This window comes from Cydia pomonella, chromosome 6 (genome assembly GCF_033807575.1).
Source record: "Cydia pomonella isolate Wapato2018A chromosome 6, ilCydPomo1, whole genome shotgun sequence".
In the NCBI taxonomy this organism is placed as follows: domain Eukaryota; kingdom Metazoa; phylum Arthropoda; class Insecta; order Lepidoptera; family Tortricidae; genus Cydia; species Cydia pomonella.
In genome coordinates, this window is record NC_084708.1 from 1,055,806 (window position 1) to 1,071,030 (window position 15,225).

Consider the following 15,225-nt stretch of genomic DNA (forward strand, 5'->3'; position numbering starts at 1 on the left):
CAAAATTCCGACTGGGTAGTTATCACGGGAGTTTCAAAAGTCTAACTTTATTGACAGACTTTTGGTGTTATTTCTACTCGGAATCAGTACGAGCTCTTTCGATCCCAATGGTATAAAAAAATGCCCCATAGTTTTTTTCCTATTGTGTAACCATTCCCCCATATACTCTGTCAGGCGGTAACAAAAAGGCAAGTTTAAAAAATGTATGGAAATTTGGGGACACTTTTTCTTCTATAAGGATGAAAAGGGCTCGCGATCCTGACAAGAAATAACATAAAAGTGGCAACAAATGTCATAAAAAAAAGTGGCTAAGAAGCGCTCAATTACACTCCAACAACAGATGTCGGGTTAAAGGATACAAAAGTAATGATATTAACAAAGTAAGGCATGACAAAGAAGTGAAATTATGTCGAGACAAAAAAAAGAAATTAAAACTGAAAATGAAATTAAATCATAGCTCAAAACTAGCAACAACTTAATACACGTGACTCAAGTTTGAAATTATCTTAACGTAACACCTGCATAATACGTTATGTTGTTCATATGAGTCATAGGACAACCCTCAAAAGATAAGGCTCAGCCATGAGAGATACTGACCTTAATAGGCTCGTTCAAGTTTTCCATGCTCACAAACTTCTTGGCTAACTCTTTCACTTTAGGCAACTGCGATAGTATGTCTTCTATTTCACTAATGTTCTCCGATTTCTCCTCATCTATTTCATCGTCAACGATCACAACGTCGCTTTCTGTGAGACTGACGGCTTCGTCTTTCTTATCTTGTGTTTCAATGTTGTCACTTCCATCACTCTCATATCTTGGCTCTGATAACTTATCATCTGGTTTACATTTCACGATCTCGCCTGTTTGCACGTTGTATATTTTGATCGAGTCCTCCAAACTGCTTGAACTTAAATAAGAATTATCTACGCTGAGATTGCTCGGAGATTTCTGTGGTTCTTCGACTATGTTCACTATTGACACGTTTAAAGGTGCTTGGCATGTTTGTAGTAGTTCCTCGAATTTCTTTTCATCTTCATCTACATAGACTGGTTTTGCGGAGAATAATGTCTGTTCGTTTGCGTCTTCATATTCTATCATTATATCTTTTGTAGGTATCGGTTTTATAGTAACTTCGTTTCCAGCGAGCGTTTTGTACCGCTGATTGGATGCAATTGAATTGAATTGCTTTATAAGTAATCCCTGAAATATAAATATCATTACAATTATGATAACAGATAAAAACAAGGATTAAGATAATTCACAATTTCTAAAATTAAACCCCAATTAGTGAAAATCAAATCGTGATAAACGCGTGCATTTAAGCGGGACAAATCGTGCAACGTGGTTACGAGTAAAATACTAGAAAGAAAAAGTTCCTACTGTCTAGTTATTAAAATTTTGCATGGATTGGGTTTTATTAAGGTATGGTTGTTAACAAAGCGAAAATGAAGAAGATTTTTAGATTAGTTTAGTTAGTATGGTAAAATACTTATAATATTGCGTATTTTTAGTCAGTTTGGTTAGTAGCGAGCTCCAATGCTAGTCATAAACTCCCAAAATCATACAACACTCACCACTAACGGCTTGGAGTATTACTGTTGTAAAAGTACTGAAAAATTATTAAGAAGAACACAACTATAGTGCAGAACTAGTCACGTTAAGTGCAGTGCTATTAGTCAGCTTTACAAGGCATGCCACACGGCAGGCACAATGTCAAAACGAAGATATTTTAGAATTTAGTTATATGATCCTTTCACCGTTTGATTGAAAGGTGATTTGAATCCTAATGATTTAGTTTAATCTATGCGCGTAGCGGACATAGTAGAGATTCATGGTTATAGATGGTGCTTCGGAGGTTTGTGTATTAGGGCGTTATGAGGGCGTTTATTCACCATAGATCGTTTTGGAAGCCTTTGCTTAACCTCAAGCTTCCACCGAACGTATAGTTAAGTCCGGCGCGTCGCTTTGAGCGAACGCAAAGATCTTCACTCCGCAAAGTGTTGCTGCGCCTAACATTCGTATACGTCTCAAACAAATCTTCAGTGATCTCCGGCTTAACGGGTATTTTAAGTCTAACTATATCCTCGTTTTCGTAACCTTCGTAACCGTCACCGTTGCACACTCTACTTGGTTCCCTTACGTGGTCTCGACCGTTACGTTCGTCGGCATGATTTTCGTCAGCGTTATCGTTCTGTCTGTCGGTTTCGAAAATGGGGTTAATTGCGAAGTTGGGGCTGGCGTTTCTGGGACTGAGGACGGCTCGGACGATGTTCTGGTGGAGCGTACACGCCTCCAGGTCGCTCAGGGAGGAGCTGGCACTTACAGGCGAGGTCAGCTCATTCACATTGTCCAGGCTGGTGGATTTATTAATGGAGGATAACGAGCTGGTCTCACTGAGGCCCTTCTTGCGGCTGCCCGTGCTAGATTTCGCCTCTCTCACGTAATAATCTCGGCCGTAGCTGAAGCAAACAAAGTTAATGCGCGTTAACGGCGGTTCTAAGGTTTCAGAAGCAACAAGTGTTTTGTAAATGACTAATGCGTATTGTAGAAAATTACACGCTCGAGTAGGTAGGTTTCATTGCTTTATTTGTTATCAATTGTGAATTCACATGATTTTTCATAGGTAATGAACATGAAAGAATCTAAAACAATTTTTAATTTTGTAGATTTATCACTACTTGCATTTTAGAGTGTCTAATTCAGAAAATAAAAATAAATACTTAATTTGCAAAATAGGCCTGAAATGGACTCATCGTAACACTTAGTGACGTCAAACGTCACAGTACAGATGGATACATCTCTACAGCAAAACTCCATACTTAGCAAATGAAACATTTGATCTCTTTGAAACGCGTAACTGTAAATCTTTAGTAGCTGATTTGTCTCGATCATAATAAAATCAGAATTGTACAATTGAGGTTATATTCTTACCGTTTGTATTGTGGTATTTCCTCCGCCAACACATCCTTCAAAATCTTCGGCGATGGACTCTTCGATCTACTTCCATTCATGTGAACATCATCAGAACTGACACTCAAAGATGGCTTCAATTCCTTCACCGGAACTTCCTTGTCTTCATTATGTTCCTTCCCATCCTTTACATCTCCATCTACAATATCTACGCTGTCTTCGATTTTCGATTTGGATGTCAGCGTGTCGAATAGAGATGATGTGCTTTTGGATGAGAGTCGTTTTTGGATAGCCTCTGGTGAATACGGGTTGTTTGGCATTTCGACGTAGTTTAGCCATTTCTTGCGCTCTCTGTAGGCTATGGATCCTGAAATAGTGTTAATTAAGAGACAAACCCAACGACAACACTTGATTTTTGAAAAATATTTTCATTCTTATTAGGTAAGTAATGATTAATTTCAAAGTCTTAAACAAAAATATTTATGAATAAAGCAGCAAGATTAGGTTTAGCAATTTCCGTTCTGTTGGATAAAGAACAATACATGGTATTATTACTCATAAACAGGTGAAACAACTTATATAATCACGATTTACCTGGTATGAGGTCATCTTCATGATCAGTATCACGCGTTGGGATCCTACCAAAAAATACGAGCATCATTAAACACACGATTAAATTACTACGAAGTACTAATATGGGTGAGATCCGGGTACTGTTTCAACATAAAATAGCACCACAACTGGGGTATCTCAATCCCACATTCCCTATAAGAGCGGCTACCGCGCAAAAGGAAAATTTGATGAATGAAAAATTGAAATTTATTTATCTGCCACTCTATCGCTTAAATATACAAGTCCGATAGAGAGGCAGATGACTAAATTTTAATTTGCGATTTTCCCGGTAGGCACTAAGGATTCATTTCTTACAAGGTTGACTGGTAGAGAATGCCTTATGGCATTAAGTCCGCCTTTTGTACTATAAGGTTTTCTTTTGTGCAATAAAGATTAAATAAATAAAAATTGGAAAGTTTTCTTACTGTTGTGGCTCGTCATCGAAATGTTTTCTTCGAAGGCTATCGGCATATCTTTGCACAGGGAGTGTCACTGTTTCTTCGTCTTCTCTTTCTCGCTCGTGACGGCTTAATGTGTCTGAAAATTTACGTTATCATCAGGTATTTTAAATGTAAATAGGCTTTGTTTTAATTTTTATTGTAATTTTAATTTTAAGTTAGTTTTAACTTTAATCTAGTTTTATTTTGACATGTAAATTTGACTTTATGAATAAATGAGTATGAGTATTATTATAGTGATGTTACTTCTAATCTTCTTCGTCCAAAGTTCTTATAATGTTTTTCACATCACATACATCGAATGTTACTAATGACTTTTAAGGAAAGCTTTCGTTTTTTTTCGAATATTCGAAAACTAATATCCAAAAACAAAGAAATAAACAAACATAATAAAACTTTACTAAGAACGCTAAAGATAAAAAAAAATTGGCCCAAATCGCCGTCAATGGGCGAGGTGCCTAGAAGGCTGGCCGTATTTCCCCGCTGTATGGCGATACTTATACGCTGTGCGAAATAGTGGCCAGCCCTCTGGTCGCCTGAGACCTCTATTAGGCGCGCCGACAAATCTTTAAAAAGCTGACGTGCACTTGGCCCCGATGGCTCCAAGGTTTCAACGCCAAACGTCGCAAACACGTAGCGGCTTCCTAGTGCTGCATATTTGCGGCGCTTGAGGCTTTCGGCCGAGGTTGCCGCCGCAGTGCCAGTTTTAAGGTGAAACTTACTTTTATTTTGAGTCTTGGTTCCATTTGTAAAAACTTCATCATTTTCTTTTGTCTTCAGATCTTCAATATATGCATCGACGTTACCGTTCAGTATTGTTCTATGTATTTCTTCCTTCAATGCGAATTCCGCTTTTGTCAATGGTCCACTATCCATGCCAACGATTAGGACAGATTCATCATCTAATTTACCATTTACATTACCGTTTATTTTTTCTACATTTACATGATAACCCTTGACTTCGTTGTTGACAACGTCAACTAGTTTGTTTTTCATGTATTCCTTTTCATCTAGCTTCTCAAAATCATCTGAACCGTCTATGATAGTTAAACTGTCAGGTTCAAAGTCAAGTTCATCAATGCTAGGTGCTCCTCCTATGACATGTTTAGATTCTAGTACTCTTTTTATGTCACTTTTGTAGTCTAATTCTTCTGGTTCATTATCAGACGCGTTGTCTGATAGATCGGTGGTATCGTCAGCGTCTCTGTCCCCTATCATAGCTTTGTATTCAGCATTTGAATTAGGAACGAGCATAGGAACTGGCACGGACTGTATTGTTTTGATCTTCTTTTTCTGGAATAGCCAGTTCTCCTCCCATGTTCCATCGATAGATTGTATCTCGCTGCCGGATACTTCGTCGAAATCACGGTCGCCATTTTCTGTAAAAGTAAAAACAAAAACCTTAATTCATAAACATGTTTATTTGAAGAGTTTTATTTATTTTTTTGTGTTATATCCTTGAAGTTAAAAAGATTCGATTTTGTTTATTCATGCGATTGTCCTTATTTTTAGACCTGTATTTAAGGTGAAAAGATATTTTCCGTGGGGCTTTGGAACCGCCTTTATTTCTTACTGATTTTACTTTGCTACTTCATTGTTATAATTTTGCAGACTGAACTCTAATTGAATTGATATATGTATTTAGGCGTTGCCTCAAAAATGTTAAATTTATGTGAATGGATGTCATGGAGAAACATAGAAAATGGACATCATAAGATGATTTGGTTTTCAATACTTTTTAAATCGGTATTTTTTTGGGGATTAGAAGTAAGCATGATTATTATCAAACACTTTTTTTTATATATATTTTTTGATATTAGTGGCCATCTTACACAGATCATGAGATCAACCTAGCTCCAAGCCAAGAAAAGCTTGTGCTATGGGTATTAGGCGACGAAATACATACTTGTATAGATAAATACATACATAAGTATATACATAGAAAACACCCACGACTCATGAACAAATATCTGTGTCAAATAAAAGCCCTTACCAGGTATTACCCTTACTTACGTTTATGTTTTAATAATTTGATAAATCCACTGGTAGGTACCTCAATAAACATTATTTACCCGTGTGATGTGTTTCTTCGCTGAAGTCTGGGAAAGGCACTCGTCTCGGCAACTCTACTGTTTCCTCTGTAGCCCCTTCCTCCCAATCGGAGACGTCATCTTCTTCGCGCAGCTGAAATGTTTTAGGAAAATCCATTAGACTAATTATATAAATATGTAGGTGGACCCTAAGGAGTGGTTGACCTAAAGGGAGAAACGATCTGGACGATTTCTCAACATTGTATTGTATACAACAGAAATTGCACTACATCGGGCTGCATTGCATGTATACGGGACACACCTTTACCCAGCATAAACACGCTGCTAGACTAAGATAGAATATAATATATTTTCAAAGAAACATCCTATTTAACTCAATATACGTAGAGGGTGTGTTGTAGGTATGTCATGAGTTTATGACATCACGAATATCATAACACCCAAGCCCATATCATGGATTACTTATAGGGGCGAGGGTGATTAAATATTTGGGTCTTTTGATTTCATATTAAATAAGAAGCTGGAAATGTTATATTACACTCGTCAGGCAATTGATCTGAAAAGAAGTCATTCATACTTCAGATGCTTAAATAAACAAGTGCTTGTTCGCCTAGCACTACTCTAATGATTCAGTACGAAACTCTGCTGTGATACTCTGCTGTGTCTAATCTAAAAAGTCTAAAAAGACCGCGGTAAAGACTCGCTGTGCTCGTTTTGGCTGTTAGACTGGAGATTGTTGTGATATGAATCCTTGGTTTAAATATTTATGAATTTACTTAACTGCAAGGCTATTTTCTCCGGTAACTAATACGCAAATTTAAGGATGACTTACGTTGGAACAGGCCGAGGCTTCTGACAGGATCGCAAGGATCCTGCTACTTCAAGCCCAGTCCAGTGAAAGTTATTTCCAGTGCCTTATCTATTTTATGAAAGTACTAACCGGAGGGCTAATATCTCTTGTATGCCTGGTGTTAAGAGATCTTGGCGAAGATCGGTTGGAACAGGCCGAGGCTTCTGACACTTAAAAAAGACCGCGTCGGCGACCGATCTGAAGTCGCAAGGATCCTGCTACTTCAAGCCCAGTCCAGTGAAAGCTATTTCCAGTGCCTTATCTATTTTCTGAAAGTACTCACCGGAGGGCTAATATCTCTTGTATGCCTGGTATTAAGAGATCTTGGCGAAGATCGATCTGATGGTGATGGGCTGGCACTAGCTGAGTGGATCCCGCTGCTTCGGCCTCCGGATCCTTCCGTCTGGTAGCGCTCGATCACCTGTAGGCAAAAGGTTTAAGATAAGATAGGTTTCAGCTGTTATCTTTATGGCATGGAGACCTCGCTGTAAATTACAAATACAAAATAAATACAAATACAAATAGTTTTATTTTCAAAAAATATTAGAGCAAGTTACAATTTATTCTGACCCCCACACTAGGCAAAGCCTGTCCCGTGAGGGAAATTATACGATTTACTTAAATATATTACATAAGCGGCTATTGGCTACCAATTAGAGCAGGGGTCTAGAATTCTACTCGAGGGAAATGGCCAGGACTCCGACGCTCCCACTTTTCGCAGGCCGGAAGGACATTGGAGATTCTGATATAAGGTCAATGTGGAGTAGACCGTCTATCAGGTAAGACAGTTTACAAGCTGTTTCCTCGCTACTAATTCTTGTGTTTGTGACACAGATACTCAACTTAAAGAAGATCGGTACTGTAGGTAGAGCAGAAGAAGCGAAGGTCTTCCTTTCCGATTGTATCTGAGCGAAGTACGTATACAAATAAGAGAGTTCTTGCGCAATAACGGTCTTCCCAACTAAACCTTTTGTATGCCGGTCTTCCCCACTTTGACCTTAGAGAATTAGATATACTATGTAGATCTTCTTCTTCCTCGCGTTGTCCCGGCATTTAGCCACGGCTCATGGGAGCCTGGGGTCCGCTTGACAACTAATCCCAAGATTTGGCGTAGGCACTAGTTTTTACGAAAGCGACTGCCATCTGACCTTCCAGCCCAGAGGGTAAACTAGGCCTTGTTGGGATTAATCCGGTTTCCTCACGATGTTTTCCTTCACCGAGAAGAAGAAGAAGATATAGATGATAAGTGTAGAAAACTTCTCTCGAACTTGCCATGGTGAATTAGCACCAGTTATTAAATAATACAATAGATATTTGGTTAAATAAATATAATATAGCAAAATAGGCTTTTACTGCTATAGTGCTGCTTAGAAATCCTGGGCAAGCAATAATTTTTTTTTTCTTGTAAAGTAGTGTTTTATATAAGTTTTTTCTGTAATGATTCCTATTGATTATGTGTGTTTTAATTTGTTCTAATTAAACGAATACTCATGTAAAAAAAACTAAACTGAATTATAGTGTAATAGAATTTAAAAAAAATCTTAATAAGTCATTAAAGTTCAGGCCGATTATAGTATTCACACAAATCGAATAAGTAGACAGTCTTGTGTACTCAGTCTTGTATGTACTTTACCCATCGAAGAACAAGGGTATTCCGGACATTTGAGAGGCGTGCACAGAGCCAAAGCCTATACGTAGAGCCCCTTTATACACTAATGATATTTAAGGGGTACTATTATTACGATACAATTATATTCTTGTGTTTTGGACCCGGGTACGTCCTTAAACTACGTCCAAAAGAGAGGTATGGGCATTGTGAATGTCATCTCGCTTTGTGTGGTAGGGCACAGCCGGTGGATGTCATTCCAGATCTAGAGCAGAGCCCAACTGGGGAAGTACCTCCACCTTACAGAAAACAGCAGCCAAATAACACTAGACCCTACTCATAGTGTTGTGTTCCTGCCAGTGAGTAAGGTTGTCAGAGCTCAACTAGGGGGGGCGGGTTTAGGGTCGGCAACGCGCATGTAACTCCTCTGGAGTTGCAGGCGTACATAGGCTACGGAGACTGCTTACCATCAGGCGGGCCGTATGCTTGTTTGCCACCGACGTAGTATTAAAAAAAATACAGGAATCGAGGTACAAAGGGCTATAACTAATAATGAATAATGACAACGTAACACTTTGATACCAAAAGTTATTGACATCAATTATATGTCGATAATTAAGATTTATAGATGTCTAATTACAAGTTAATAGCACTGTTGCACCGACAATGCACTTTGAACATTATATACTGTACAATATGCTAGGTGACACGTTTTAATAGATGGATGTAGTTTTTTTTTTAATACTACGTCGGTGGCAAACAAGCATACGGCCCGCCTGATGGTAAGCAGTTTCCGTAGCCTATGTACACCTGCAACTCCAGAGGAGTTACATGCGCGTTGCCGACCCTAAACCCTCCTCCCCCTCGTTGAGCTCTGGCAACCTTACTCACCGACAGGAACACAACACTATGAGTAGGGTCTAGTGTTATTTGTTTTTTGTAAGGTGGAGGTACTTCCCCAGTTGGGCTCTGCTCTAGATCTGGAATAACATCCGCTGTGCTGTGCCCTACCACACAAAGCGAGATGACATTTACAATGCCCATAAGTACCTCTCTTTTGGACGTAGCTTAAAGACGCCCGGGTACGTCTTTAAACTACGTCCAAAAGAGAGGTACTTATGGGCATTGTAAATCCAGATTTTATGTTCCTACAAAACTTCTATCTTTTAACTCGTTCTGTTTATTTCCTTTGAACCTATAGATGTGTGAAAAATTTCGGTAACTTGTCATATTATTATATGGGAATCGAAATAGTATTTTATACAATCGTGTTATAATAGAGAGCTTTTCAGTCGAGTACCGTGTTTAGGCAACGAAGACATTGATATGTTACGTATATGTTAATAAATAAATAATAAATATTATAGGACATTATTACACAAATTGACTAAGTCCCACAGTAAGCTCAATAAGGCTTGTGTTGAGGGTACTTAGACAACGATATATATAATATATAAATATTTATAAATACTTAAATACATAGAAAACACCCATGACTCAGGAACAAATATCCATGCTCATCACACGAATAAATGCCCTTACCAGGATTTGAACCCGGGACCATCAGTTTCGTAGGCAGGGTCACTACCAACTAGGCCAAACCGGTCGTAATATATGTTCATGCCAAGTTTCATTTATTCAGTTACAGTTTAATTTTATCATGATTTTCTGCGGCGGGTCCGTGTGACTCGAATTTAGCTTTAACTCATAACACTATTTCTAGGTGTTTCTAGCAACCATCCAATAAAGAGCAAACTCAAAACCTTAATATCATATCCTTCAGGAAAGCTGACAATTCCGCTGAAGAAGTTGTACATTGCCACCGGATTATAGCACTATCCCCCGGATTACGACACCGAAGCAGCCGCGATGGACACCGGTTGTGAACTGCATTGCATTGTCACGTGAAGATATTAGCCTGTTAGGGCTAGGGTTGACACTAGATGTGCCGCCGGGAAATTTCCAAAACTGAAAACTGTTCTCATGGAATAATTTCGGTAATTTGTCATATGGGAATTGAAAATTATAATTATTGACACACTGCTGATATACATATGGCTTAGGTACGTTTTGTTCGTGATTAGGGTAATATGCAAATATGTAATTACACAGCTAAGTACGTATTTTTCGTTGTTAATGTGAAGATGTATTAGAAATACTCATATAGTAAAGATCTACATCAATTTTCAAATGTTTTGTAAAAAAACATGGCAGAGGCTAATTAACTGTGTGTCAACAGAAATCCACTGTCTATAAAAAAACTGTCATTTTATTATTAGTAACATTGACACAAATCAGTCAAAAGAACATAAATATTATGTGTTATTATTAAAACATATCCGGGAAACCGAGCTTTGCTCGGAATGCTTAGAAAAAAGTCAAAAATGCGCGTTTTCCCATAGATAAGACCCGATCGATTTTTCACCCCCGAAAACCCTCATAGCAAATTCCATCGAAATCGTTAGAACCGTTTTCAAGATCCCCGAAATATATATACAAGAATTGCTCTTTTAAGAAATCAGAAATCAGAAATATTTAGTGTGCAAACTGTGTAGGTACAAGAATATGACTTAGGTACATTTTTTGATGAGTATCAACAGTTTTACCCTTCTCGGGTATACAATTATTTTTAACTTAAACTAGGTTTTAATATTTTATCTTAAACTATATTTTAATATACATTTAGGTTTACATAGTTATAAAATTCTTTTAAATTATAGAAAACTTTGTCTATTAAAAAGTTTTTTAAGCATCTTTTAAAAGTATTTCCTTCAAGGCTTTTTATTTCGTTTGGCAGATGGTTGAAGACATTAATAGCAGATATGAACGTACTTTTTTTATATATTGAGGTGCTAGTTCTCGGAAGTACCATATTGTACGTATATTGTGATCTGATATTTTCTTTGCATGAACGCTTTGTGAAATATTCAGGGTGTTTTTTTACAAATAGGCTTAATTCTAATATATAAATACCGGTAAGGGTCAAAAAGCGCTTCTCTCTAAACACTTAAAGGTATAAGATTATGTCATGGCAGTGAAAGGGTTGAACTATGAAATAACACACTCCACCGGTGCCGTGAAGGTTTTTCTAGTTTCATAATGCTCATTACATATTTCGTGTCTATCATGACTGCACATCGTATGGTTGCAAGCTCGCTATGAAATATTACTCAACTATTTGAAGATTAGTAAATGATAGGCCAGAGATATTCATAACTAAACAAACATTGCAGTAGGTATTTACATTTGGCATTGTGTCAAGTCAATACGTTTGAAGTTGGGGCGATTTTTATTGAAGTCAGATTTTGATAAAACTTCAATGACGCGCAGTTTTGTCAAATTTAACCTTTAATAACATTATGAGATTATGCGGTCGTGAATGACACGTAGCTAATTTAAATTCTGGGTGAAATAAATACGAAATCCCAATTTGTACAAAAAAAAAATACTTACAGAGACTCAAAAGGTGATTTTGTGGAATATACAATGAAATTGCGCTTATACTGTACAATTTGTTCAGAATAGCAAAACAGACGGGCCAAATTTTATCGAAATCACAACGAAAAAAAAATCGGCCCAGTTGGCACCAGATGCTCTAAAAGGCAAGGAAGATTAAAGGTTTCAAACTCATGATTAATGATCGTAATTTTAAAGGCCATAGTGTTAATCTAAGGTCGTTAAATAACGAAAAACTGCCTATTTATTTATCTGAAGCAGCATTTTTAACCCCTAGTCAAAAAGAACCTACTAGATTTAAAAAAGAGTCGCGGGGCCAAAGCCTCCGTAAAACAGAAAGAATAATACAGGTTATAAATAGCCGAGATTACCGAAAAACATTTTCATGTCAATGTCCCTACATTCGTAATTTTTTTCCATGCAAATGAGATCGTGTCGTGGATAATGTAGAAAAACACTGCTCTGACGTAATAACATACGTCAATAGAATTTTATGTAATTTGTTGTTTTATAAACTGTAATTGCATTATGTGATAGACGTCATATTATCTTTATTTCTATTGTCTCTATTAATAATCAATAGATCTTTATTTGTATTCAGAAACTTTCGGGGTTACCGAAGATGACAAACGTAAGTAAATAAATAAATAAAATAAATATTATAGGACATTATTACACAAATTGACTAAGCACCACAGTAAGCTCAAGAAGGCTTGTGTTGTGGGTACTCAGGCAACGATATATATAATATATAAATACACAGAAAACACCAGACTCAGGAACAAATATCCGTGCTCATCACACAAATAAATGCCCTTACCAGGATTTGAACCCGGGACCATCGGCTTCATGTCACTCACTACCCACTAGGCCAGAACGGTCGTCAAAACAAGTACATCGACAAAGGCCAAATAAATCAGCCCACCCCTCTCAAACCCCTAAAATTTCAAAAAATGCTGTTTTGACTTATTCACGTATAAGTGATGGTACTTGCTATACTCAATTTCTTTGGACACATGTCTCGGGAGTCGGAACATCCATAGAAGGTCTGGTCGTGCAAGGAAGAGTGGGAGGTGATAGGGCTAGAGGAAGATCGCCAATGAGATGGGCCTGTGAGATGGATCTGTATTCCCTGATAAATATGACCTCGGTCTCTTTAAAGCAAGAGTGAATAGGCTACTACTGAACCGGTGAGCTCCATCTTAGGCCCTGTCTTCACTTTCCATCAGGTGTGACTAGAGCCAATCGCCGATCAGGTTTTAATAAAAAAAAAACCGACCAAATCAAAGTGTCGGCCATAGTAAACAAATGCTCACGGAAAGCAGCTCTTCGGGAGGAATGACGACGTGTCGTTAAGCGAGTCGCTCAAAAATGTCCAGTCAGCTGCAGAGAGAGGTGACCCCCCCTGCATGTAATCAGTCTATGCAGGGTCATTTCTCTCTGCAACTGATAGTACATAATGGCGACGACCACTCTGTTAAAAGTGTTACGAAGAAGAAGACTTGCTATAACTGTTCCAAATTTTAGGTACCAGCGAGATGGCCGTGCGATGGTTATGGCTCCTCTACATGATGGCCCAGCGCTGGACCGTCGTGTAGAGGAACCATTAGAGTTTCGCACAAAACTATTGGCGGAGCTCTTATGAGATCACTTCGGTCTTACTCAAAGACCATTTGACGTATAACCATAACTTATCGGTCATACAAGCAGCCATAAGCTTAGCACATTATTAATATCGCAATGACGCATGAATCCGCATGGAAACAATAGAATATCGTAAAGCCGTGTAAATTTACGAAAATCATGCCTTTAAACTGGTTGATGGGGAACTGAAGTATTACCTAGTTAGCATATGTCCTTATAATTCTATTTATTTAGCTCTATAGTTTACTGCTACAATTTTTTTTAATGCGGCAAGTTCACCATTAGTGGACTCCGCTAATTGATTGGGCAATAAAGTTATTCTTCTAATTTTTAAAAATTTGCAAAATTCTGTTAAAATTTGTCGCATTTTAACAAAAACAAATGTTTAAATAGAGATAACAGATTATTCACAGCTTGTTACATTTAACAGATGTTTATGAATAACAGTAAAAATAAAATAAAAACACCAAAACGGCAAAAACATTATACTGAATAATCGACAGAAGCCGAACTTCTGCCAAAGAAAGAAATATGTAAGACTAAGTAAATTGAAAATAAAAAACTTTACTTACGGAAAGAATATACGCCAAAACATATAACATAACAATGGAGCCATACATTAACAATGAAAGAGACACTTCCATATTGAGATTCTAATATCACTTCGAGCAAAAATCACTATAAAATAACCACACTCAAAACGCACGCACTTAAAACACCTTTTCAGGCAAATTAAAAAAAAATCGAGGCGCCGCGAATGCGTTGCGATAAAATGGCGTCCGCGGCACAATTAAATTTGCAATATCATAATTAATGCATGAATACTTACCATTTCTTTATAAACACCTATTTGTTTGTACCTATCGCGCTGAAAGTCAACCGTTATCTGCGCCTTATCGCAGATAGTCAGCCGGACTTGTGATAGTTATCGAGAATCATTCGTCTTGTGGATTGAACGGTATACGGATTTTTCTTTATCTATTTAAATTGAAGGCTTCTCTCCCCGGATGTTTTTAAAAGTTTTATCAAAAAAATATATACATGGTTCGTTTGATATCAAAATTTTATTCAAACAAATACCTATGTACTATCTATTTTGTTTTTACTATGTTTTACTATACTTGTTTCTACGTTTATTACCTGTGCTTCAGATAATACTTTTACCCCTTTTAACCCTACCTCCACATTAAGTTTATGGGTTATACTTTAGCCTGTTTAATCCACTCCTCAAATGCGTGTATTGATTATTTATCATTAAAATCAGTCTTAATCTTTTTATTATTTTTAATTCATGCAATAGTCCAAGGTTCTTGCTCTTTAAAGGTAATCCAGTTTAATCCATGTGCAAAATGGAATAAATATTAAACATCCTTCACCTTTTATTGCAAACCAGTTTATTTTTGTATCAACAGGTGTTTACACGAACACTGAACATGAATAACCGACAAAAAAACGCAATATCAAACGTAAATAAAGTCCGTCTAAAACTGTTTGTAGTTCTTAAAACTCAGCTTACTAAGACTAAATACTATAAATATGTTGCAATTAATGGCATGTGATTTCAGGTAATTGCTGGCTAGTTTTTTTAAAGTAGGAGTAACGAATTCAATCGAACGATCAAATGCCTCAATTTATTGC

At 37.2% G+C, this 15,225-nt stretch overlaps 1 protein-coding gene across 7 annotated transcripts in view; it reads right to left on the bottom strand.

Annotated features, from left to right (window-relative positions):
• Positions 1–15,225, bottom strand: part of LOC133518613 (uncharacterized) — a 218,949-nt gene that overhangs the window by 3,433 nt on the left and 200,291 nt on the right. For 4 of the 7 annotated variants that reach the window (XM_061852277.1, XM_061852278.1, XM_061852281.1 and 1 more), the window contains 8 exons: positions 7,165–7,302; positions 6,053–6,164; positions 4,703–5,359; positions 3,948–4,059; positions 3,505–3,548; positions 2,932–3,277; positions 2,141–2,459; positions 598–1,200 (listed from right to left, as the gene is read on the bottom strand). In XM_061852277.1, coding sequence (XP_061708261.1) covers positions 598–1,200; positions 2,141–2,459; positions 2,932–3,277; positions 3,505–3,548; positions 3,948–4,059; positions 4,703–5,359; positions 6,053–6,164; positions 7,165–7,302 — 2,331 coding nt within the window. Of the gene's footprint in view, positions 1–597; positions 1,201–1,892; positions 2,460–2,931; positions 3,278–3,504; positions 3,549–3,947; positions 4,060–4,702; positions 5,360–6,052; positions 6,165–7,164; positions 7,303–10,250; positions 10,385–15,225 lie in introns of those variants that run through there. The other 3 variants (XM_061852283.1, XM_061852279.1, XM_061852282.1) reach the window with 3 other exon arrangements.